We start from the raw sequence: 23,925 nt of genomic DNA on the forward strand, positions 1-23,925 counted from the left end.
TCCAGGGCCACACAGCTAGTAAGTGTCAAGTGTCTGAATCCAGATTTGAACTCAGGTCCTCCTGAATCCACTGCACCACCTAGCTGCCCCTTGTGAAGGGCTTTAATACTAGAGTAAATAATTTCTATTTTATCCTAGAGGAAATAATGAATGTTTACAGCTTTGCTTCCCAAAACTTCTAGTTCAAATCTAGATGCCAATGACAAAGACATCTCAGCATATCACACTTTTTTCCCACATACCCAAGAACTCAATTTTATTGTCCTACCAGCACGTGGACACACTGATAGGTCCTATTCCAGCAACATGAACTTGACCTTTTTAATGAAGCGAGGAACTCTTCCATTGTAAATACACAACAGATTAATGAAATGTTCTTTTGAAAACTAGTATAAACAGGGCTTAAGCAAACATTCTGAGCATTCTGTCAACAGCCCTGGAGAGGCTATATAAAAATCCCAATGAGGAAGGAAAGGACCAAGTGTTGGCACCTTGAGCCTAGCAGCCAGTCCTTGTCCTTGTGTTCTAATACTATGACTTCTGAGTGCTCCCCCAAAAGTGATACTCCTGAGTCCTGTTCTGGGGCATCAGACTGTCCCTCTGTTTCAACCTGTTCTACTGAGATTCCCTGCCTCCATAGTACTGGGGTAACATCCAGATGCCAAACACCAACTTTCTTTGCCAGATCCTGTCGGCCAACCAGTCGCCTAGCAACTTGCTACACACCGGGGAGCTGTAACATCTCTTACTTTGTGGGTAGCTGTGGTTGGTGCGAGGAAGGAGTCTTCAACAGCAATGAGAAGGAGACTATGCAGTTCCTGAATGACCGCCTGGCCTGTTACCTGGAGAGGGTCCGAGGCCTGGAACAAGAGAACGCAGCCCTGGAGTGCAAAATCCGTGAGCAATGTGAGCTGGAAGTCCCTCTTGTGTGTCCAGACTACCAGTGTTACTTCAACACGATTGAAAATCTCCAACAAAAGGTCTGTTGGCCAATTCTTCTTCCCCACCCCCTGCCCCCAATCTGCTGGAATATTTTCCCTAGGAGAATGGGGCTACTTTATTAATGGAGGGAGATGAGGATGGGGGGCGGGGGAGAGAGCTCTAAAAATATTTCCTAAAAGTAAAATCTGAAATACTATCAGTATATTATATGGAAGATCAAATGAAATAACATGGTAAGGTGTTCTGCAAACCTTAAAACACTACATAAATTATACTACTACCATTGCTATTGCTGTTGCTATTGCTGCTGCATAGAATCTTGGACTTGGAGTCAGAGCAACCTGCGTTAATTCCCCACTTCAGACACTTAACTAGCTACATCACACTGGGTAAATGAATTAAGCCTTCTGTGTCTCAGTTTCCTAATCTATAAAATGGGAGGGTTGAGCGTGATAGCCTCTTAAGGCTCATTGCAGTTCTAAATCTAGGATTCTCTGAAAAGGACCTTTTTTTAAGCAGAGGTATAACATTTACAATCATGGAAATTATAGAAGAATGTCATTATTTAAAGACTTGGATGGTAGAGATATTCATTTAAAAAATCCTTTCTAGAAAGAAAATACCTTTGTTTTACAGCTGTTGGGGTATTAGAGGTACTGGGTTTGTAGAATTATAGTGAACTAATTAAATGAATGAAATGTTTTCTTCTTCCCTAGTTGGTCTACAAATTCTCAGTTCTTTCTTTTTGAGAGTGAAAGAGCATAAAATGAATCTAAAAATGGAAGTAATAGTGAAGAGATATAGTCTCATAACCCTTTTTTGTTACATTTTAAGCGATCTCTTTTTTTTTTTTGACATAATATACTTCCCAACAAACACTCAAACAGCCACCACCCTTCACCCTCTTCCACACCCCACAACCACCAAATGTCATGGGTTTTTTGTTTGTTTTTTTGTTTGTTTTTGGGGGGTGTTTTTAGTGAGGCAATTGGGGTTAAGTGACTTACCCAGGGTCACACAGCTAGTAAGTGTTAAGTGTCTGAGGCTGGATTTGAACTCAGGTACTCCTGACTCCAGGGCTGATGCTCTATCCACTGCGCCACCTAGCTGCCCCAAATTGTTTTATTTTGTTTTGTTTTTAATTTTTGCATGCAATGAGGGTTAAGTGACTTGCCCAAGGTCACACAGCTAGTAAGTGTCGTGTGTGAGGCCGGATTTGAACTCAGGTACTCCTGAATCCAGGGCCAGTGCTTTAACCACTACATAATCTAACTACCCGAAATGTCATGGTTTTTAAAAGAAGGATGTTAGTTCCTTTCAAATCTTTGATACTATTTAATCTCCTGTTTTTCAGATCTTGTGTACCAAGGCAGAGAATTCTAGGTTAGCTGTTCAAATTGACAACTTCAAATTGGCCACGGATGACTTTAGATCAAAGTAAGTCTGGTAGCATGGGATAGAGAAGGGGAAGGGAGGGGAATAAGCATTTATATAATACCTACTATGTGCCAGGCACTGTGCTAAATGCTTTATAAATATTATTTCATTTGATCCTTACAACAACCCTTCCAAATAGGAATACTATTCCCATTTTACAGTTAAGGAAGCTAAGGCAAACAGAGATTAAGTGACTCTCCCAGGGTAACAAAGCTAGCAAGTGTCCAGGTCCAAAGCTTTATCCACTGCACTGGCTAGCTGCTTGTATAAGGGCTAGCCTTGGAGTCAGGAGAACCTATCCTACCTCTGATATATATTAGTTGTGTATCTATAGGCTAAGTTTCGGTCCTGGCTCTGCCCCCTCACCTGTGTGATTTTAAATAGGTTGCATCATGAAGAATAAGAACAGAATGAAATTAAGTTTCTCTCTTGTGATTAAAGGTATGAGACTGAACTGTCTCTTCGCCAGCTAGTAGAGGCTGACATCAATGGCCTCCAAAATATCTTAGCTGACTTGACCCTGTGCAAATGTGACCTAGAAGCCCACGTGGAATCTTTGAAGGAGGATCTGCTCTGTCTCAAGAAAAACCATCATGAAGTAAGGATGTGGGAGGGGAGGGGAGGAGAGAAGGAAGAGGAGAAGGAGGAGGAGAAAGAGAAGGAGGAGGAGAAAGAGAAGGAGGAGGAGGAGGATGAAGGGGAGGGAGAGGGGCAATCCAAGTAGAACAAGTAGCCAAATTAAAGTTATGGATTTAATGTTGCAAAATATATGATCAACACATGCAGAAACTAACTGATCAAGAATAAAATGGTGGAAGCACTTTCAGTGTCCAGCTGAATTCTGCCACTTCTGTTCTGTAGCTATAATGACACACATTCTGTAGACATGGAGGGGACACAACACTTGACCAGCCATGGCTACCTCTCTGCAGTAGCTAGCATTTATATAGTGCTCTAATATTTGCCAAGTCTTTATTATCCCAATTTTACACATGAGGAAACTGAGCCTCAAGGAGACTTCATGACTTATCTATGGTCATTTGAGCACCCACAGCAAGATTTGAATCTAGATTGTCTCTGACTTCAAGACCAACCTTTACCTTCTGCTATGGACTTGAAATCAAGAAGACCTAGATTCTAACGCTACTTCAGACAAATTATAGCTGAGTGTCCCAGGCAAGCCATTTAACCACTCTGAGCCTCAGTTTCCTCATCTATAAAATGGGGATAATAACAGTATCTACCTTTCAGGGTTGTCATGCAGATCAACTGAGATAATGTTTAAGGAGTGCTCTAAAAACTTCAACATGCTTTATAAATTTGAGTTATCATTATTATTATTACCTTAAAAGAATCATTTTTCTAATCCTATTTGATGGAAATATTTGATAGTGAAATCTGGAATTATTACCACTATATAGCATGAAAGAAAATCACATATTTCTGAACACACAGAAGAGGAAATTGAATGTTGTAATAAGACATGCTGCATGCATAACAGCAGTAGCTATTTTAATTACAAATGTTTGGTGTGATGGGATGGTGGCTGAACCAAAGATTTCTGCCTACACTGTCACCTTTCTGACCTACTTTACTTTAGGAGGTGAATTTATTGAGGGAACAGCTTGGGGACAGACTTAGTGTGGAGCTAGACACAACCCCACCTGTTGATCTGAACAAGGTCCTGGATGACATGCGATGCCAGTATGAAGCAGTGGTTGCTGATAACCGCAGAGATGTTGAGCAATGGTTCACCCTTCAGGTCAGTACTTGAGGCCAGAAACTAACAAGTAACGAGAGGTTTCAGGCCATGCTTTTATATCCATCTCCCTTCTTTGCATCTTCTTTTTTCTTCTCCCTTTAAAATCATTCCTGTGTTTCAGACAGAGGAATTGAATCAGCAGCAGCTGTCCAGCTCTGAGGAGCTTCAGTGCTGTCAGTCGGAGATTCTTGAGCTGAAGAGGACAGCAAATGCTCTGGACATTGAACTCCAGGCACAGCATGGCTTGGTATGGGACACACAGATGCCAGTACCCCGGGGAGGGATCAATGAATCTAATGGAATGGCCTGGGTTGATCTAGGACCGAAATCAATACAGGCCCTAGCAACCATAGTCCACAACATCCATGGATGGCTACCATATAGAACAGCCACCTGGGCCTGAAATTAGACAGTCATCAAAGGATCCGAGTAACCCAATGGTGCTAATTCCCAACTCTATAACTTCATTTAGGTGTCAAAGACTGACTGATGGCCAAATAGTTGATTTTACTCCTATCCCTAATGTAATAGTGTCTACTAGGTACCAGATACTACAAAGACAAAAGATGTCCTTGCTCTCAAGTAGATTACTTTCTAGTGAGAGAGATCAAATGCAAACAACCGTGTACCAATAAGATATGTCCAGGATAAATTGGAGAAAATCAACAGAGGCAAGGCACTAGCATTAAGTTGTACCAGTGTTTCAGTTATGTCTGACTCTTTGTGACCCCATTTGAAATTTTCTTAGTAAAGATACTGGAGGAGTTTGCTATTTCCTCCTCCAAATGATTTTACAGATGAGCAAACAGACAAACAGGGTTAAGTGACTTCAGGGTCACACAGCTAGGAAATGTCTAAGGCTGGATTTGAACTCAGGAAGATGAGTCTTTCTAACTCTAGTCCCGGCACTCTATCCAATGTGCCTCTATTAGCATTAAGAGGAATCTACAAAGACTTCTTGCAGAAGATAAAACTTGAACAGAGATTGAAGGAAGCAAAGAAAGCTTGGAAGTGGAGATGAGGAGGAGAGGTGTTTCAGGGATAGGACACCACCAGTGAATTTCTAAAACTTTTTCATCTTACTAGATTGTAGTTTCCATGAGATTAGAGATCATGTTTTACCTAAGCTTTGCATCTTCCTTAGCATCCAGCACAGAGTTCTGCATAAAATAAGTGCTTCATTCATCCATCCATTCATTCATTCAAGAAACATTAATCTATAAAAAAATAAAAAAGAAACATTGATCAAGGAGCTACAGTATACTAAGGTCTAGGAAAAGTACAAATTATAAATAAAGCAAGGGCTTTATCCTTATGGATCTTACAAACATTTGTCCAATTCTTAGATCGAATGTTAATCTTGAAAGTCCCTAAGTTTCACCAGGTAATATGTGCCATATTACCACTGAAATTTGACCTCTCCCATAAGCAAAGAAGAAAAAGAAGAAACAGGAGTGTCATGTAATTAAAAAAGATAGTAGTACTTATGCCTTCCTCCCAAGTAATAGAATACTAAGCAGTACTGACCATGGAGTCAGGAAGACCCAGGTTAGAATCTTATCTCTGACACTTACCAGGTATAACCCATGCGGAAAGGGCCACCTCTCTGAGCCTCAGTTTCTTCATCTTTAAAAAATGTGTTACCTCACAGGATTATTATGAGACTTAAATGAGATGAGGCATGTAAACTGCTTTGTAAATTTCAAAATGTTAAAATATTAAACAGCAAAACCTCTCAGGCTTCAAAAATACTATAGAACATAAAGATTCTTGAATTAATTGATTGATTGATGAATGAATGAATGAATGAATGAATGAATGAATAAGGCATTTATTAAGCATCTACTTGGTGCACAACACTGTACCAAGTTTTAGGTATATAAATCCAAATAGGAAAGTAAAACAGTCCTACCTCTCAAAGAACTCATGTTTTTAAAGGGGGAGACAATTTATATTGAAGGTTTCTATTATGAATCTGTAAGAGCAACATCACAAAGCTATAAGGTCCTTTACCTAGTCTAATCACCATATTTTATAGAAAAGGAGATTGAAGTCCAAAGAGGGGAGGTTATCCCAGAATTCACGGCTCTTTAACTTTTGCTGCCTCCTCTTTTTTCATACAGATAGAATCTCTGGAATGCACCAAGACAGAAACAGAGGCACAATATACCACTCAGCTGGCCCAGATGCAATGCCTAATTGATAATGTGGAGTCTCAGCTAGCTGACATACGCTGTGACCTGGAGCGGCAGAACCAAGAATATCAGGTCCTTTTGGACATGAAGGCACTGCTGGAGTGTGAGATCGCCACCTACCAAAGCCTGCTGGAGAGTGAAGACTGCAAGTAGGTGTGATCAGATCAGTAGGATGCCAATCTCTGAATAATTACAATGGGATTGCAAAGATTTAGATCCTGCCAAAGGATTCTTGTTCTAAGACTTCATTTACCCACATCATGAGGAGAAAGGTCCCACCCAGCTGCCTTGTAGGACATCTGTCAAATAGATAGATAGATAGATAGATAGATAGATAGATAGATAGATAGATAGATAGATAGATAGATAGATAGATAGATGGAGAGATGAAGTGGGGGAAAAGATAGAAAGACAGAGACAGAGAGAAAAAGAGAGAGACAGAGAAGAGAGTAAAGATATATAAAGCATTTATTAGGCATTTCTTATATGCCAAGCACTGTTCTAAGAACTGGGGATAAAATACAAGCCAAAAATCATTTAAATAAAACCCATAATGTTGTGGTTGTTATTGATTTTACAGGTCACATCCTACTTTTGTAATTAATTAAGAGACAGGAAGAATGTATGCTTTAACTTTCATAGTATGGCACTAATGTTATCCACTGCATTTAATCTGAGTTTTCATTTCAATTGTGTCTGACTCTTCATGACACCATTTGGGGTTTTCTTGGCAAAGATACTAGGGTGGTTTGCCATTTCCTTCTCCATTCCATTGTAAGATGAGGAAACTGAGGCAAACAGGAATAAATGATTTGCCCAGGGTCACATAACTAGTAAGTATCTGAGGCCAGATTTGAACTTCAGCGCCCTTGTGTTCTCTCCAGTGTAAATCCAGTAGTTGAATCACTGAGTCAAAAGATATTTTCAAACCAACTCTTATTCTAAATGTATTTTCTATGTCCAAAATTTCTAATGTGAAATTCAATACCACCTTTCTCATTTAAGTAGTTTCCTCCATTTATGCAAATTTCCACTGAACTCTTTCCCTTTAAATATAATTTTAAATCATTCATCTACAGACTTCCCTGCAATCCATGTTCCTCATCCTCTACCTGTGGCAATACCTGTGAACCCTGCACAGCTTGTTTGATTTGTACAGTTGAAGGATGCCAAGTCTGAGTATCCAGTACTGACATGTCTCTCATCAAGGAAGCAAACAGTCTGGCTTGAACCACTGAGACAAGAAACTGGGTTTGATCCATGGACTTCAAAGCACTACTACCCCCTCCCCAACCCCCACTGGTCACCCTCCAAGCATCCTTCTCACATTTCTGTTTTTTCTGTATTCTCTCCTTAATGGCTTTCATGTGTTCTTTGATTCTTGTTCATTTTCAAAGAGGACTCATTTCATTTCTTTGGCATGGCTAATACAGTTTTTGGTGTTGCTCATTCATGTGACTGTTATCCTCATGGGCATTTTTATAAAGTGCCATTGAGTCCTGGGTGAATTTTCCAAATATCTGCCCAGATTTCAAAAAATATGATTTGCTAAATGACTGAGAATGTTCTTTCTTAAAGAGAGAAAACAAGAGAGAACAATTCAACAATAAGCATGTAAGAAGAGTCTGTACTATTCCCAAAGCACTTTGACATTGCAAATAGAGACAAAAATGAACCAGTCTTGTCCTCAAGGAGTTCACATTTTAATGGAAACATAGCTCTGTTTCTGTGTCTATCTTTCTCTTCTTCTCTGACTCTGTGCTTTTCTGTCTCCCTTTCTCTTTATATATTTCTATCTCTCTGTCTCTGTCTCTCCTTCCCTCTTTCCCTCTCCTTTTCTTTCTCTGTCTCTGTGTCTGTTTGCATTATAGCACTGAGAAGAAATATTGGAGAGTCAACCCTTTTTCTTGCTACTTTTTTCTTGGTAATCAAGCCTTTGATCCACCTGTCTTTTATCTCTTTCGGATACAGACCTCATAGTAGCATTGTTGAGTCAAAGGGTTTACACAATTTTATAGACCTTTGGGTATTCTCTGTAATGGTTAGACCAATTTACAACTCCACCAACAGTGCATTAGTGACTATTTTTCCACATCCCCTCCAGCACTTGTCATTTTCCTTTTCTGTCATATTAGCAAGTTTTATAGGTGTGTTTTAATTTGAGTTTAATTTGTATTTTAATTTGCATTTCTCTAATCAATAATGAATTAGAGCATTTTTTATGTGACTATTGATAACTGTATTCTTCTGAAAACAGCCTGTTGATATCCTTTGACCAATTTTCAACCAGAGAATGGTTTTTATTATATATATATATAATATATATGTGTGTGTGTATAATATGTATACATATATGTATATATATATATATATAAATTTGGCTCAGTTTTTAATATATTTTTAAAAAGAGGAATTTCTCAGAGAAACTTGCTGTAAAACAATTTTCTGAGTATTCTTCTTTCCTTCTAATGTTTGGCTGAATTAGTTTTGCTTGCACAAAACCTTTCTAATTCCATATAAGCAAAATTATCCATTTTATTTCCCATGATCCTCTATATCTCTTGTTTGGCCATAAATTCTTCCCTTATTCAAAGATCTGACAGGCATATGAAAAAATGCTTTATATCACTATTGATCAGAGAAATGGACCTCACACCCATCAGAGTGCCAAATATAACAAAAAAGGAAAATATTGGATGTGGGAGGGGGATGTAGGAAAACTGGGACACTAAACTACTGCTGGTGGAGTTGTGAAAAAATCCAACCATTCTAAAGAGCATTTTGGAACTATGCCCAAAGGGCTATTAAATGGTGCATGCCCTTCGATCCAGCAATATCATTGCCAGGCTTATATCCAAAGACAACCCCAAAAAAGAGAAAAAGACCTATTTATACAAAAAAATATTTATAGCAGCTCTTTTAGTAGTGGCTAAGAATTGGAAGTCAAAGGGATGCCCATCAATTGGGGAATAGCTAAACAAGCTGTGGTAAATAATTGTGATGGAATATTATTGTGTTATAAGAAATGACTAGCAGGATGATTTCACAAGGGCCTGGAAAGAATTATATGAACTGATGTATAATGAAGTGAGCAGAACCAGGAGAAAGTTGTGCACAGTGACCTAGAATATTATTTGATGAAGAACGGTGAATGGCTTAACTATTCTCAGAAATAAAATGATCCAAGACGATCCCAAAGTACTAATGATAAAGCATACTATCCACCTTCAAAGAAAGAACTGATATTGACACAGACCGAAGCATGTCTTTTTTTCATGTTATATATTTCATTTTTTTCCAGTTTTCTTATACAAAATGACCAATATGCTAACGTTTTACATAATTGCACATGTATAACCTGTATCTGATTGCTTACCACCTTACAAAGGGGCAAGGGGAAGGAGGAAGAGAGGGATAGAATTTTGAACTCAAAATTTAAATAAAAATGTTTATTATAAAAAAATCTGACAGGTAAGTTTTTTATGATCCACCTAATTTACTTATGATATCACCCTTTCTTGTCTGAATCCAGTAATTCTTGTTGGGTTTGTGTCCAAATAGATAGGTTGTTTGTTTTTTTTCCTTTGAGATTGTAGCTGTTTTGAAATCATCTTTTTCTAAGCTTGGGTCTTGCTATTCCCTGTCAACATTTTTATAGGTTTTTCTTTTTTTATAAACAGACTTTTGTCATTGTTTGCTCATTTTTCTAATCTATTTCTTGACTTTGAACTTTATGTTAAAGTTGGGCCCTGTTCCTGGTTCCACCAGTTTAATTTGGCTACTCATTTAACTTGAACTGCCTCTCCCCCCACCCCATCCTCCTTACTTCATTATGATTTTTCTTGAGACAAAGTAGATTTTCCTTCAAAGATTCTACATGTGCCTCTAGTTCAGATTTGCATGGAGTTCCTCCTCCCTTGGGACCAGAAGTGATAATCTTCTCAGGGCCCATGTTCTCTTGGGATCATAAGCAATATTATTCCTTAAGGCTGCTGATTCCTTATGATCAAATCAATAGTGCTCCTCAGGGAGAGGAGTGCTCCTTTCTATTCCTGAACTCTGATCTGGAAGGTGGTATTGACAATGGAATTGCCAAACAGCATCTGGTCCTGCATGCAGTTCAAGCACATAGGTCTCCTGTAATTTTTTTCTGACCAGTTGCCTAATCCCCTTACCATCTGTGGCTTGAGAGTTCACAAAGTTGCTGATGCTGCTGTTGCCACCACCAAGTCCCACCAATGGTGTAGCATTCTTGACAGCTCTGGACCATCCTCCATTCCTCTATTATAGATCTCTCCTTGACCTCTCAAGTTTTCTTTGGGCTAGAAAAATGTCTCACCTTGACCTTTTTTTGGCTCCAAAGTTTGATTTAAGACATTATTTTAAAGTTTTTTGGAGGAGAATATTGGAAGAGCTTGACTTTAGTGCTTCCCCTACTTTGCCATATTGGCTCTGATGCCAGAATCTCTTTGAAGATATTTTATGTACCATGCCATACAGTGGGGGCTAATACATGACTGGTTTGGTAAGGCAGAGCTCAGCCTTCAGTTAGGCTGTGGGCTATGTGGACAGAAAGTGTGTTACTTGCTGGGCATGATGGTACCTATAATCCCTGCTACCAACAAAGCCAAGGACCAGGAGTTCTAAGATATAATAGTCTAACTTGACACTTACTAGCTGTGTGACCCTGGGCAAGTCACTTAACCCCAATTGTCTCACCAAAAAAAAAAAAAAGATATAATAGTCTAAGCCTATGGGGAGTCTGCACTAAGTTTAGTGCCGTGAGCCTTTCAAGAATGCATGGCCCCCAGATTGCCTAATGAGGAACAAATTGGACAACGAAAACAGAGTAGGTCAAAGGTGGGGCCAAAATGTCCCAGGTCAGAAAACATCAGATCAAAGTTCCCAGACCAATCAGAGCTGGGCTTAGCCCATGAGTAACCCCTGTAGGGAGTAGGGAGAGAGAAGAAGGAAGGAAGGAAGGAAGGAAGGAAGGAAGGAAGGAAGGAAGGAAGGAAGGAAGGAAGGAAGGAAGGAAGGAAGGAAGGAAGGAAGGAAGGAAGGAAGGAAGGAAGGAAGGAAGGAGGGAGGGAAGGAGGAAGGATAGATAAAGAAGGGAGGGAAAGAAGGAGGAAAGTGAAGAGTCAAAGAAGTTTTACTTATTATGGAAAGAATATCTGGTCAAAATTGGCAGAAAAAATTCAGGGAAGAAATCAGGACATGCCTGAGCACCCATGGTGTCAGCTCTTTTGTGTCTTCATTGTATACATGGAAGCTATTAATAGGGATCTGTCTCACTATATGCCAGCATATAGTATTTTGAAAAACAAGAAATCGTGAAGCTATGATATTAGGTCCCTTCTATTACCATCTGACTGAATTGATCAGCAGAGTTTGTTCCCAGTTCCTGTCCCTAGAAAAGGGACATAAGGCACTGGTCATTTATAAGTGGGGTAATGAAATACTAATAAGCCCCAGATGGGGGAGCTCCAGGAACAAGGGTCAGGAAGAGAAAGGGAACCAATATTCACACTAGGAAATGGCCTATTTATGAGGAACAAACCAGGTACTGAGCTTGGACAGGGAACAACAAAGGTAAGAATATGACTATTAAATGGACCATTAGTAGGGAACCAGGAGGTCAGGCAGCTGGAAGTGGTTGGGGAACTGGTACAACAGATGCCACTACTGAAAACCAGGGAGTAAGGTAAGGAACCAAGAATCAACAAAAGGTCATAGTTATAGGGCAGACATATATTCTCCATGGTGTCTCACTCAACAGTGAGCATTTATTAAGCATTTACTACTTTGGCCACTGGGCTGTGAGCTGAGAATTTTTTTTAAAAGGCAAAAAGATGGTCCTTGTCCTGAGAGATTTCAGCATTGTAATGTATCTCTGGAAGACAGAACTTCCTGCAGTCAGATCTGGAGAAAAGAAGAGGATTTCTCCACACGTGCCTACCTTGGGTTATTGGAGAGGGACTCCACAGAATGAGCCACACAGGTCCTCTCTCCATCCAGGTGTATTTGGGGGGAGGGGCCCAAAGTGGAGCTCTGCAAGACAAAAGAAAATCTGAGCAACTAAGCTCCAGGCACACTTTTAGTTCTGTTCTAATGTTCATTCTTTTTCTTATGCAATCAACATATATTTATTTAGTTGGCATACATTTATGAAGTACCTATGTACAAAGGGAGACAAAGATGAGTAAGACACTTGAAAATTAATTTTTTAAAAGACAAATGAGACTAACCCTGTCCTCAAGGAGATTATAGTCTAGTAAGGAAAATCAGATGTGTACATTAATAATTATATTTCAAGTCAGTAAATGATAAAAGTATGAAGGAAAGTGTGGCATAGTGAATAGAGAACCATCCTCAACTCCAAGAAGACCTGGGATAAAGTCCTACCTGTGACACAGACTGGCCTTGTGACTCCGAATGAGTCACTTAAACTCTCGATGCTGTAGGCAGCTCTCTAAAACTATAAATTACAGAAAATGTGGCCTGCATTGCTAGAGGGAGTTTGCTCACCAAGAAGTTCCTTGTACAAATGAAATTCCTGATATAGTCCCTATCACCGTGTGATAAAAATGCTATATGAGTTCAGAGAAAGACAAGGTTACTTGAAAATTTCTCTGAAGGGAAAAAGAAAGGCTTCATGGAGGATGTGAGCTTAAGGTAGGCCTTGAGGGATGGACAAAATTTCAACAAAGACATACTAGAGAGAGAGTAGTCAATGACATGAGCAAAGACAAAAAAGCAGGGAAAAAAGGAAGGATACATACACTGAATCACCATCAAGCCACTACTCTTTTCTAGGCTGCAGTTTCCTTATTGTTGTTCCCTGCTCATTTTCTGGCCAGTTCTCCTTCTACCTTCCACATTGGTTGCTTTGCTTCCTCCCCTCTCCCCAACCCAGGATGACTCCATCATAAGAACTACCTAGTGATTGGTGAGTCCTTACCCAGAACAGCCATGTCATCAGAAGTCCCTGCATTGCTGCCCATTTCCCTCACTGTGGCTCCCTTACTCTATATGCCCTTCTTTCTACCTTCCTTTTAGAAATTCAGCTCCTTGAGAGCAGGGACCACCTAGTTTTCTTATTTTTGTATGCCCAGCACTTAGCACAGTGCCTAGAACATAGTAAGAGCCTAACTTCTCTTCTCTTCTCTTCTCTTCTCTTCTCTTCTCTTCTCTTCTCTTCTCTTCTCTTCTCTTCTCTTCTCTTCTCTTCTCTTCTCTTCTCTTCTCTTCTCTTCAGATATTATAGGTCTCTCCTGCTGATCTCCTAAGTTTTCTCAGAGCAGAAAAATGTCTCACTCTGACCTTTTGTTGATCGTGCTATTCCAAAATTTGATTCGAAGCATTATTTTAAAGTTGTTTAAAGGGAAATGTTGGGAGAGTTCAGTTGTTTTGCTGTCTCTAATCTGCAATCTTGGTTCTGCTCCTGAAATCATTTAATAATGTCTGGTTTATATTTTTTATGACCTTTGTTATGATCTTAATAAAGGTATGTTTACTTCTTAGGATTTTATGACTGAAATCTCATCTTTCCTCCTGGAAATGTAAATGAATTGACATTTTTTCCTAGAAAGTATATATGTGCATATACACATATACATAGCTATATTACTAATGAAAGCCTTTTTTCCCCTTTGCTAAGTTCTCTATACATTGGAAGTTTATTGCCTCTCCCAAATGGAACCCAAGCTAGTATTTTGTCATAGATTCCTCAATTGGGCCTTTGACCTTCCACTGAGTGAACCACCCAAGGGTACTTTTCTATCAGTGGCCTGTAAATATAAAATCAGAAATGCCAAGAAAGTCTCATGCCCATATTAACTGGCCTCTATCCTATCTACCTATACATATAATTCCTTCTTGCTTCTTTTTGTTTTCACCCATAAAACCAAGCAAAAAAGTCTTCACTCTGTTTCTCCAATTATAACTTTATAAATGCATGTGTCTAGCTGGGCCTAAGTTGCTCTATTACAACTTCTTAGGATAATACCCTCCACATCTCCCTTGTTATCTAATCTTGGGTAAACTGGGGCCCATTTCAATCCCATATTCTGATCCCCTTCAACTAAACATTGGGCTAAAAATTCCAAAGCATAGAGGTAACATATAAGACCTATGACCCCCTCTCAATTACTGACCTGAAATATCTGAGAAGTAGAAAACATCTCTATCACATATCAGAGATGGGACTATTCCTTTACAAAAGGAGAGCCCTATTTGAAGACATATTTGGAGCCATCATACCTCCACTTCAATATAAATTCAAATTTTGGGGACTTCCAATCTCATGCCTTCCTAAAGCCTAGAGAGTATCTTTTAATAAATCTCTTAACAACAACAGTAAAGTTTTGTGCTTGTGTTTCATTCTTTTTTTCTCTTCCTAATGTTGACCGTTACTGCGTAATGACATTCAGAGATGATTTTGCTGCCAAATGTAGGATTTCATAGAGAGTCCTTAGCTATTAGTAGGTGGTATAATTTATCATATTGTCATGGGGCACACCGAGGAATCTTCTCCTAGAGAAACTAAACCAGAGGACAGATAACGCCTAGAGAGATAAGCTGAACCAAATCAGACTGAGCTAGCTTGGGATTCCTACCCTTCATTCTGGTCTCCCTTACCCTGGGGAGATAAATTTGGGTGTGGCTTCGGCCTTTGCGTTCTGAAGAGGGATCCGTAGCCACCCCGCACCCAATTCCTTTAGTCACTACCAGTGGGGGATGGTCCTCCACTCCTCACCCAATTCCCCCAGCTACCACCAGTGGGGGATGGTCCTCTCTCACTAAAGGAACTTTCCACAGGAAGATGGTCCACCCCCATCAGTCCTCTATAAAAGTACCTTCCAGTCTCCTGTTCGAGGAGATTTGGTACCTCTGAGCCATGTGCTTTATGCCAAATCTCCCCATGAAAAGTCCAAGGATTTCTTTCATGGTTTCCCTCCCCCCACCCTTCCCTTCCCTTGCTCCTAAATAAACTATCACCTTATTCTAACTACCTTTTGTGTGCAAGAGGGTGTAATTCTTTAAAGAGGAATCCCCAAGAACCCCAATCCCTAACACAACCCGTACCCCATTTCCCACCATATCAATATGAAATACTCTTCTCTTATGTAGTAAAAGTCTTTGTCTTAGTTTTTAGACTGGTAAGTCTTTTGACATGTTCTGATCAGAGAGCACTAAAGTACTAATTTTGGAAAGATGAATATGGTGCAAGATGCAAAATGGATTGGAGGAAGAAGAGGCTGGAGGCAGAAAAGTTAATTAGAAGCTCTTTTCAATAGTCTAGACATAAGATGACCCTGTGGTAGAAACAATTAAAAATGGTAAGTATAGGATAGATGCCAGAAACAGTGAAAAAAACAAAAATGACAAGATTTGGTGAGTGGTCTGGGGAATGAAGAAGAAGTTATTCTGTGATTTTGATAGGACCATTTATAAGAACACAGTCATGAGAAGGGACTGCTTTTGAAGGAAAGATAATGAATTTTCCCTTAGGCATGTGGAGTTCAAGAAGTTAATGGAGTATCCAAACAGAATTGTCCAGTAACCAGGTAGTATAGGAATACAAAGCTGGAGGTTTGGAAAGAGGCTGTGGCTAGAGACAGAAATTTGGGGCTCATTTGTTCAGAGATGTTACTTAATCTCTCTAAGTCCATGAAATGAGGGAATTGGAGCAAGTGACTTCTCAAGTCTCTTATAGCTCTAAATCTATGACCCTATAGGATTTAGAACTTTGAGAATGAGAAAATAAATAGAAAAGAGGAGAGAGAACTGAAGATAAAATTGCTGGAAATTTATATGTAGAGGAGTAGCAAAGGGAGGGAGAGAATTGAGTACATAAAAAAAATAAGATTACAGGTGAAAACTGGTATAAAAAAACAAGCACTGAATTAGTTTTGTTATTCAAAATCTAATAGATACAAATGAGATAGTTGATGACTATATAAACAATCTGGATTTGATGGAGCTGCCTTATCCAAAGGAATTTTATTAATCTTGGATTAATAAATTCAAAATGCCCTCCAACTGAACCCAGATAATATACAAGTGAGTGTCAAGTGAATCCAAGAATTATTTGGGATGTTATGTATCATTTGTCTCTGTAAATGCATGGGAGTTTATAGCTAGCATATAAGCCCCCATCTACTGACTTCTTTCCCCAGGATAATTGGTAGATTTTATGGCTACTAGAGCTATTCTTGTAAAAACATCTGGTTATCCTTATCCTTGACAGCCCCTTTTGAATCATATACTCTTGTCTTATTGTTTGTTTTTAAGTTTAATTTGTACTTCATATACTCTTGTTATATTGTCTGCTTTTAAGTTGAACTGTCAAACTAATTTATATCATGCTAATGGAACTGATAACATCCTGCAGTAACAAGACAGGAAAACCAAAAGTTAATCAATCTGGATCTGATTGATTTACCAATAGAGACCTGAACCGAGATCTGTAACCAGTGAGCAGAGAAAGTTTATATACCTTCACTAAAAAAGGAGTCTCTGAACATCTTTGGAAGGAGTCTCCTCATGTACATGCCTGCTTGCTCTTGGGACAAATAAACCAGGGCTGTCTTTTCCAAACTGGTGTCTGATCTGTTCCATGAATTCCTCACTCTGTTTTCCATAGGATACAGTTATGAAAATATATTTTTTCACAGTTTTAAGAGGAAATGGATGGTCAAACATCAGGTTCTTAAGAAGTGCAAATAAAAATACAGACTGAAAAAAAAAATCTATTAGACGTCATTAGTTACCCTCCAGAAAATAGTGTCATGGGGCGCAGAGCACCCCAAAATTTCTCTGGGGCACACCAAGGAATCTTCTCCTAGAGAAACTAAACCAGAGGACAGATAACTCCTAGAGAGATAAACTGAACCAAATCAGACTAAACTAGGGATTCCTACCCTTCATTCTGGTCTCCCTTACCCTGGGGAGATAAATTTGGGTGTGGCTGCGGCCTTTGTGTGCTGAAGAGAGGTCTGTAGCCACCCCTCACCCAATTCCTCCAGTCACTACCAGTGGGGGATGGTCCTCCACTCCTCACCCAATTCCCCCAGCTACCACCAGTGGGGGATGGTCCTCTCTCACTAAAGGAACTTTTCACGGGCAGATGGTCCACCCCCATCAGTCCTCTATAAAAGTACCTTCCAGTCTCCTGTTCGAGGAGATTTGGTACCTCTGAGCCATGTGCTTTATGTCAAATCTCCCCATGAAAAGTCCAAGGATTTCTTTCATGGTTTCCCTCCCCCCACCCTTCCCTTCCCTTGCTCCTAAATAAACTATCACCTTATTCTAACTACTTTTGTGTGCAAGAGGGTGTAATTCTTTTAAAGAGGAATTCCCAAGAACCCCAACCCCTAACCCAACCCATCCCCCATTTCCCCCCATCTCAATAGTTTCAGTAAAATGGAGTGGAAAGGAGCAGAAACCCAAATCCAAGGGCTAAGTGGATAGTGAGGAGGTCTAGACAGAATAAACTTCTTTTAAAATGTTTGACATTTTAGTCAGAAAGGATAGTTGGGGGTTTTTTTTGGGGGGAGGTGTTTGTTTTTTCCTTTAGGATGAAGACACTTGAGCATGATTGTAGACAGAGGAAGGAGCTGGTGAATAGAAAGATTTAAGATGCAAGAAGAGAATGGAATAGGTGGCACAGTGGATAAAACACTGGCCCTGGATTCAGGAGGACCTGAGTTCAAATCTGACCTCAGACACTTGACACTTACTAGCTGTGTGACCCTGGGCAAGTCACTTAACCTCTGAAAAAAGAAAAGAGAGAGAGAATGGAATAGCTGATTTTCAGGGGGTTGTCTTCTTTCTTTGGTAGCACTCTTTAATACTGTTTGTGGTGGTGGTCATCCTTCATTTTCAAAGAAAAGCAATAACATCGTGTTATATGAGTGATGCCTCAAATTGCGCATGAATTAGATCAAATGTGCAAAGTCATCAGCCTCACTCTCTCTTCCAGTTATTAAAGTTCAATGGCAAGACAAAACTAGAGATGACTGGTGATGGCTAGGGATGCAGAGGGTGACCTAGGCTTTTCTAAATTAAAGTCTTTCCAGACTTCAGCTAGTGGGAGGTAACACCCATTCAGTGATTAAGCTAGGTAAGAATTCAAACAAAAGATGGTCTAATTTACCATCACAAAAATATCAGTCAAGGAGGAGAAGACTCTTAAAGTTTCTAGCCAGAACAGAAAACATTTGCTATTTACATTCATTTTTTGTTGGACTGGGGCTATTAATTAGCCATTCAATGAAAGCCAGAGTGATTTTGGTTTAAAGAGGTAGTCAAGTAGCTCCATTTGTAACACAATGGGCTGCTCCAGAGAATCACTGGACATCTTTAAAACCATTATTTTTAAAAGCGTGTTTCTCTAGAGCTATATTTCAAGAAATCACAAATTAAAATACACAGGACAAAAAGTAAGCTGTCCTAGCTTTTGGGGAAAAAAAAATTCTAGCCCCCAAACTCCAAAATATTTTACAAAACATAAGTAGAAAAAATTATGTTTCTATGAACAGTGAACAGAACACTCATATGTAAGGATATGGAGCTCCAAGTAGAGAGAAGGACCACATGTGATGAGAGGCTATAATTGGGAGTTGCTACAAGGGAGGCAGAACAGACATTACTAGACTTATCTCCCCAACCCTTCTCCGAGAGAGTTTCATTCTTGCCAGTTCCTTTTTTTTTTTTTTTCCAGAGCTAGTTCTGGGAATCTCCACACCCCTCAGTTCTTCCAAGGTATGGTCACTGCTCTCCTGACTTGTGCTCTGGTCTGTGAGTGACCACCAGCATTCTTCTCCAACCTGGAACTGTGACCAGGGCCCCCATATCCCACCTGTAAAATGTGGCTAATAACAGCACGTACCTCCCAGGAAGGACTGAATCGGCAGGGGCAACTGAATAGGTGGAAGCACAAGTGAGCTGAAAGGAAGGTCCCTGACTGATGACTCTTGGGTGCTCTGGCTACAAATGCAGTCTCTTTTCAAGTTACTATGTAGGGATCTTTTATTTGAGGTAGAAGGGACTTTAAAGGTCATATAGTCCAACCCCTTTCATTTTACAGATCAAGTAACAGGTTCAGAGGGATAAAGTGACTGCCCTATGTTCACACAGGTAGTCCTTCACCTGTGAGTCAAGCTTCCAGAGAGTAATCTCCCACTCTTTAATTATGAATGAAGGAATGCCAACATGCACTTTTTCACTAGCACTGAAATTTAGATATCATGAAAGGTGAATCCTGTTTTGACCTGCTCAGACCAGATCATGTCTCTAGTTTACTTCTGATACAAAGGAACATACTTTTCCTGGAGATCACTGCTCTAGCCCAGAAACAGGAAAAGCCAAGGTCCTTGAGTCCAATGCCATTAAGAGAAAGCCTCAGGAAGAAAAACAAACCTACATAGGGATGTGCTGTTAATATTTAACAATCAGCTTTCCAGGAAGAAAAAAAAGTACACATGAAACACTTTTAAGTTTCATCTGCACATTTTTTAACCACTTTTCTTAACACTAGACAACAAATGGGGGCAGCTAGGTAGTACAGTGGGATAAAACACCAGCCCTGGATTCAGAAGGACCTGGGTTCAAATCCAGACTCAGACACTTGACACTTACTAGTTGTGTGACCCTGGGCAAGTCACTTAACCCTCATTGCCCTGCAAAAATAATAATAATAAAGACTAGACAACAAATAAAACAATAAACCAAGTCCCAGTTTGTAGTATTTGCCAATTTCAGAAATATAAATGCTTATGCTGAAAATTTAACAATTGATTTTCCTAGGCTTATACTAGCTGGTTTCAGCATACCCTTGAACTCACACACAATTACAGAAGTAACAAACATAATTCTTGAGTTTAGAAGTCCCTCTGGGTTCTCTATCTCATTCCAATCTGTCATTTATGAAATTCACCTCAATGATGCTACAAAACTTGTTTTGTCTCTCCCAAAACAAAATTGGCCAAGAATATTCAGACCATCATGATCAGTGAACCCTCCGGCACAGTTTTTTCATTTGCTATTTCCAATCACTACCAATGAAGGAGTGATTTGGAGCAGCTGGCCCCTAAGTCTATCTGAGAAGCTGCTAATCTTGCAAGCTCCCATTCTTTACTGACTGGTCTCTATAACACCACAATCACATAGGATGGTTGGTTATACATGTTTTATGTTTATGTGAACTACCGATATGGATGGGAAAAGATAAGACTTGAAGCACAGAGAAAGGGTTAACTTTGGGAAAAAAAAGAGAGGCATGGACAAAAAGAGAGAAATGAAGGGAGAAAATTCTGTGACAAAATGATGTGATAATTCTGGGACATATTTTGAAGTTGAAATCAAAGAATTTGAGGACAATTATCCTGGATAGTATTAGTCTTCTTGGTAACTAAGGTCATTTCCTAAGAGGAAATGTGGAAGAGAATTAGAGAGAAAATATGATGTAATATGAAAATTATAATCACCAGATATTTAGCATCATAGTAGATATTTAATTTTGCATTGATCTTTCCAAAAATTGACTTACCTCTTCAAAGATGACCCCAGGTGGTGGTGGGTATCTTAGTCACAGACACATGATCTGAACAGTAGTAAGGTTTGTGCTGCAAATTTCCTCATAGGGTTGTTGTAACAAAAATACTCTGTAATACTTAAAGTTTTCTATAGTAGTTGTCATGGGGAAAATGGGGTAGGGGGCTTGGGGTTGGAGTTCTTAGGAATTCCTCTTTAAAGAATTACACCCTCAGGGGGCGGCTAGGTGGCACAGTGGATAAAGCACCAGCCCTGGATTCAGGAGTACCTGAGTTCAAATCCGACCTCAGACACTTGACACTTACTAGCTGTGTGACCCTGGGCAAGTCACTTAACCCCCATTGCCCTGCCAAAAAAAAAAATTAAAAAATAAAAAAAAAAGAATTACACCCTCTTGCACACAAAAGCAGTTAGAATAAGATGGTAGTTTATTTAGGGGCAAGGTAAGGGAGGGGAAGAGAAACCATGAAAGAAATCCTTGGACTTTTCATGGGGAGAGGGGCATGGCACAAAGCATGTGGCTTTAAGATACCAATCTCCTCAAGCAGGAGACTGGCAGGTACTTTTATAGGGGACAGATTGGGGTGACCATCTCACAGTGGAAAGTTCCTTTAGTGAGGGAGGACCATTCCCCACTGGTAGTGGCTAGAGGAATTTGGGTGAGGGGTGGAGGATCATCCCCCAGTGGTGGTTGCTGGAGGAGTTGGGTGAGGGGTGGCTGCTGTTCTCTCAAGCCATCTCCTCAGAACATAAAAGAAGCAGCCACACCTAATCTTATCCCCCCAGGGTTGAGGGAGACTAGAATGAAGGGTGGGGGTCTAGCTAGCTCAGTCTGAACTGGTTCTGCTTATCTCTCTGGGTGTATCTGTCCTCTGGCTGAGTTCCTCAAGGAGAAGATTCCTTGATGTGCCCCAGAGAACTTCTGGGGTGCTCTGGGCCCACAACATTAGTTCTATAAATCAGAGATCTGTAATTCCACAGCTTTACTTATTCCCTCCACCAATGCAAATTATAACATTTCTATAAATTGTAGATGGTTTTTGAAAATCACTGTAGCCCACAAAAGCATTACCCTAGGGCTAATCTGGTGATAAATCTCACCAAATTTAGGTAGATTTGTCTTTGAACAACAGACATACATTCCTTTGCTGGGCCTATACTCTAGGCTTTTCCAGTAAGGTAGGACCTGTCAGAACTTGTGCTCCATTGGCACAGTCTTAAAGAATCAATAGTTACCTCCATGCCACAGGACAGGTTCAGGCACTTTACTGCAAGATTATATCCACCTGCATATATTAAGAGAGGAAGTGTGATATAGTGCATAAAGGGCTGGCTTCTTGTCCTACACCTGACACAAATTGGCTGTGTGACTCCAGGGCAGTCACTCAACTTTACAATTACATGCCCAGCACCCCACCCCCACCAAGGAATTCTCTAAGGCTATTAATTGGAAAGTGATTGATGATCTTCATTGGTGGATAAGGTTCTCCTCATTGAGAGTTCCCAATAGAGTACCTCATACAAATTTCTAGAGTGTCTTCTCTCTCTCAACCTGTAGGTGGTGCTAAAGAGCAATGCAGCCTTTGCCTAGTCTAAAAAGGCTTCAGCTTTCTCCAGTCAACTTCTAGTATCAGAGCTTCCTTGCCCCACCCTCTCAGGTCATCTCCATATACCAATTGAAAAGCCTACTTATCTGGTCTCAGCTAGTCTCAGATCAAAGGAATTGCAATTATATCTCTTCTCTGCCAATGTCAACTCTTCAGCTCTGTTAGCTTCTATAGGTAGATTCTAATGTCAACTTCTTCCTTCTGATTCCCTAGCTTCTCATGTTCCTCCTGCCTAGAAACAAGACCTCCTTGTATGTAGGGTCAGATCAATCTTAGATTGAGAAATTCAAAATCCATATTTCTATAAAATATGAAACATTCAATATGCAATTTCCCCACCATCCTCAACTAATTTTTTGATTCAAAGTTTCCCTGCTATACACACCATAGTCCTAAAGACAGTTACATATAAATTACTTTCTGAAAAACAATGTCCTGCCACCATTTTCACCATCAATCAATACTTTTGTCTCTAAGTGGGCTGCCTTCATTCAGTTCTTCACAGAATCATCTGTGTTTTCCCTCAAGTTGCTTTTCTCTTTTTCATAAAAATGTACATTTTTTGCCCCTTTCATGAAATAAAATTTCCAAATATGAGGACCATTACTTTATATTTATATTCCCTAGCCCCTAGCATAGTTCCTGGCCTATTGTAAGTGATTATTAAGTGCTTGTTGAATGAATAAATGAACAAATATGCACATAGTATACATATGAATTGATGTTGTACAGTTATTCAAGGAGGACTAACAATTCTGGTGTGAGGGCTCTGGTGTGAGCCCTTTTCTGGGCTGCTTATCCACCTTTGGTGTCTGCCTGTCACTCAGCTCTCACCTGTGGCTCTAAGAATCTGTAGCATGTGCAGGGGCCACACCTGGAAAAGGGGTCCCAGGAGATGAACTAAACCAGGTTGAAGATAACCAGCTGACCACAAACCACGTTAGGGGGATGTCTACACAAAGCATGTGAAGACTTCCCTCAGTGGAATGGGTGGATGAGAGCAATTTGTTCCAAAAGCCATGAAGGCAACAGAGGGAGGTGTCATAAAATGCTTAGAGTTTGGTCAAACATCCAAGATGCCACGGTCATCTCCTGTATCCCAGGCCATTGCCAGTCATCCTGACTTTTGTCTCACCACTTGGATAACTCTAGAAGAGAGGGTGAAATTGATGACTTTGTGCAGTTCTGACTCACTTAAATCCAATTCACATGAATGTCAAGACATCACCTTATAATATCATCTGTCCTCTTCACAAGCTCTTCAACAACAGCCTGTGAATGATATTTGAAAATTAGAAGTAAGTAAATATTAGTTCTTGTTTCCTTTTCTCAAAATATTTTCTTGAAATTGGTCAACTTAAACAACAGTATGGAATTTTGTATTTAAAGATAAAACATAAAAAGCAAAATTTCTTAATCT

General features: G+C 39.8%; 1 protein-coding gene across 1 annotated transcript; it reads left to right on the forward strand.

Annotated features, from left to right (window-relative positions):
* The first annotated feature begins 533 nt into the window (after positions 1-533).
* Positions 534-7,515, forward strand: KRT40 (keratin 40). The gene is made up of 7 exons (XM_044003023.1): positions 534-980; positions 2,297-2,379; positions 2,821-2,977; positions 3,980-4,141; positions 4,263-4,388; positions 6,265-6,485; positions 7,416-7,515. Exons 1-7 carry the CDS (start codon positions 534-536, stop codon positions 7,513-7,515), a joined length of 1,296 nt encoding a protein of 431 aa, XP_043858958.1.
* Positions 7,516-23,925: the final 16,410 nt, after the last annotated feature.

The sequence above is a fragment of the Dromiciops gliroides genome, chromosome 4, assembly GCF_019393635.1.
Source record: "Dromiciops gliroides isolate mDroGli1 chromosome 4, mDroGli1.pri, whole genome shotgun sequence".
Taxonomy (NCBI): Eukaryota; Metazoa; Chordata; class Mammalia; order Microbiotheria; family Microbiotheriidae; genus Dromiciops; species Dromiciops gliroides.

Coding starts and splice junctions, on each gene's coding strand:
- KRT40 (XM_044003023.1), top strand. CDS start 534: ATGACTTCTGAGTGCTCCCCCAAAAGTGATACTCCTGAGTCCTGTTCT. Junction 2,978..3,979: donor TCAAGAAAAACCATCATGAA/GTAAGGATGTGG, acceptor ACTTTACTTTAG/GAGGTGAATTTATTGAGGGA. Junction 4,389..6,264: donor TCCAGGCACAGCATGGCTTG/GTATGGGACACA, acceptor TTTTTCATACAG/ATAGAATCTCTGGAATGCAC.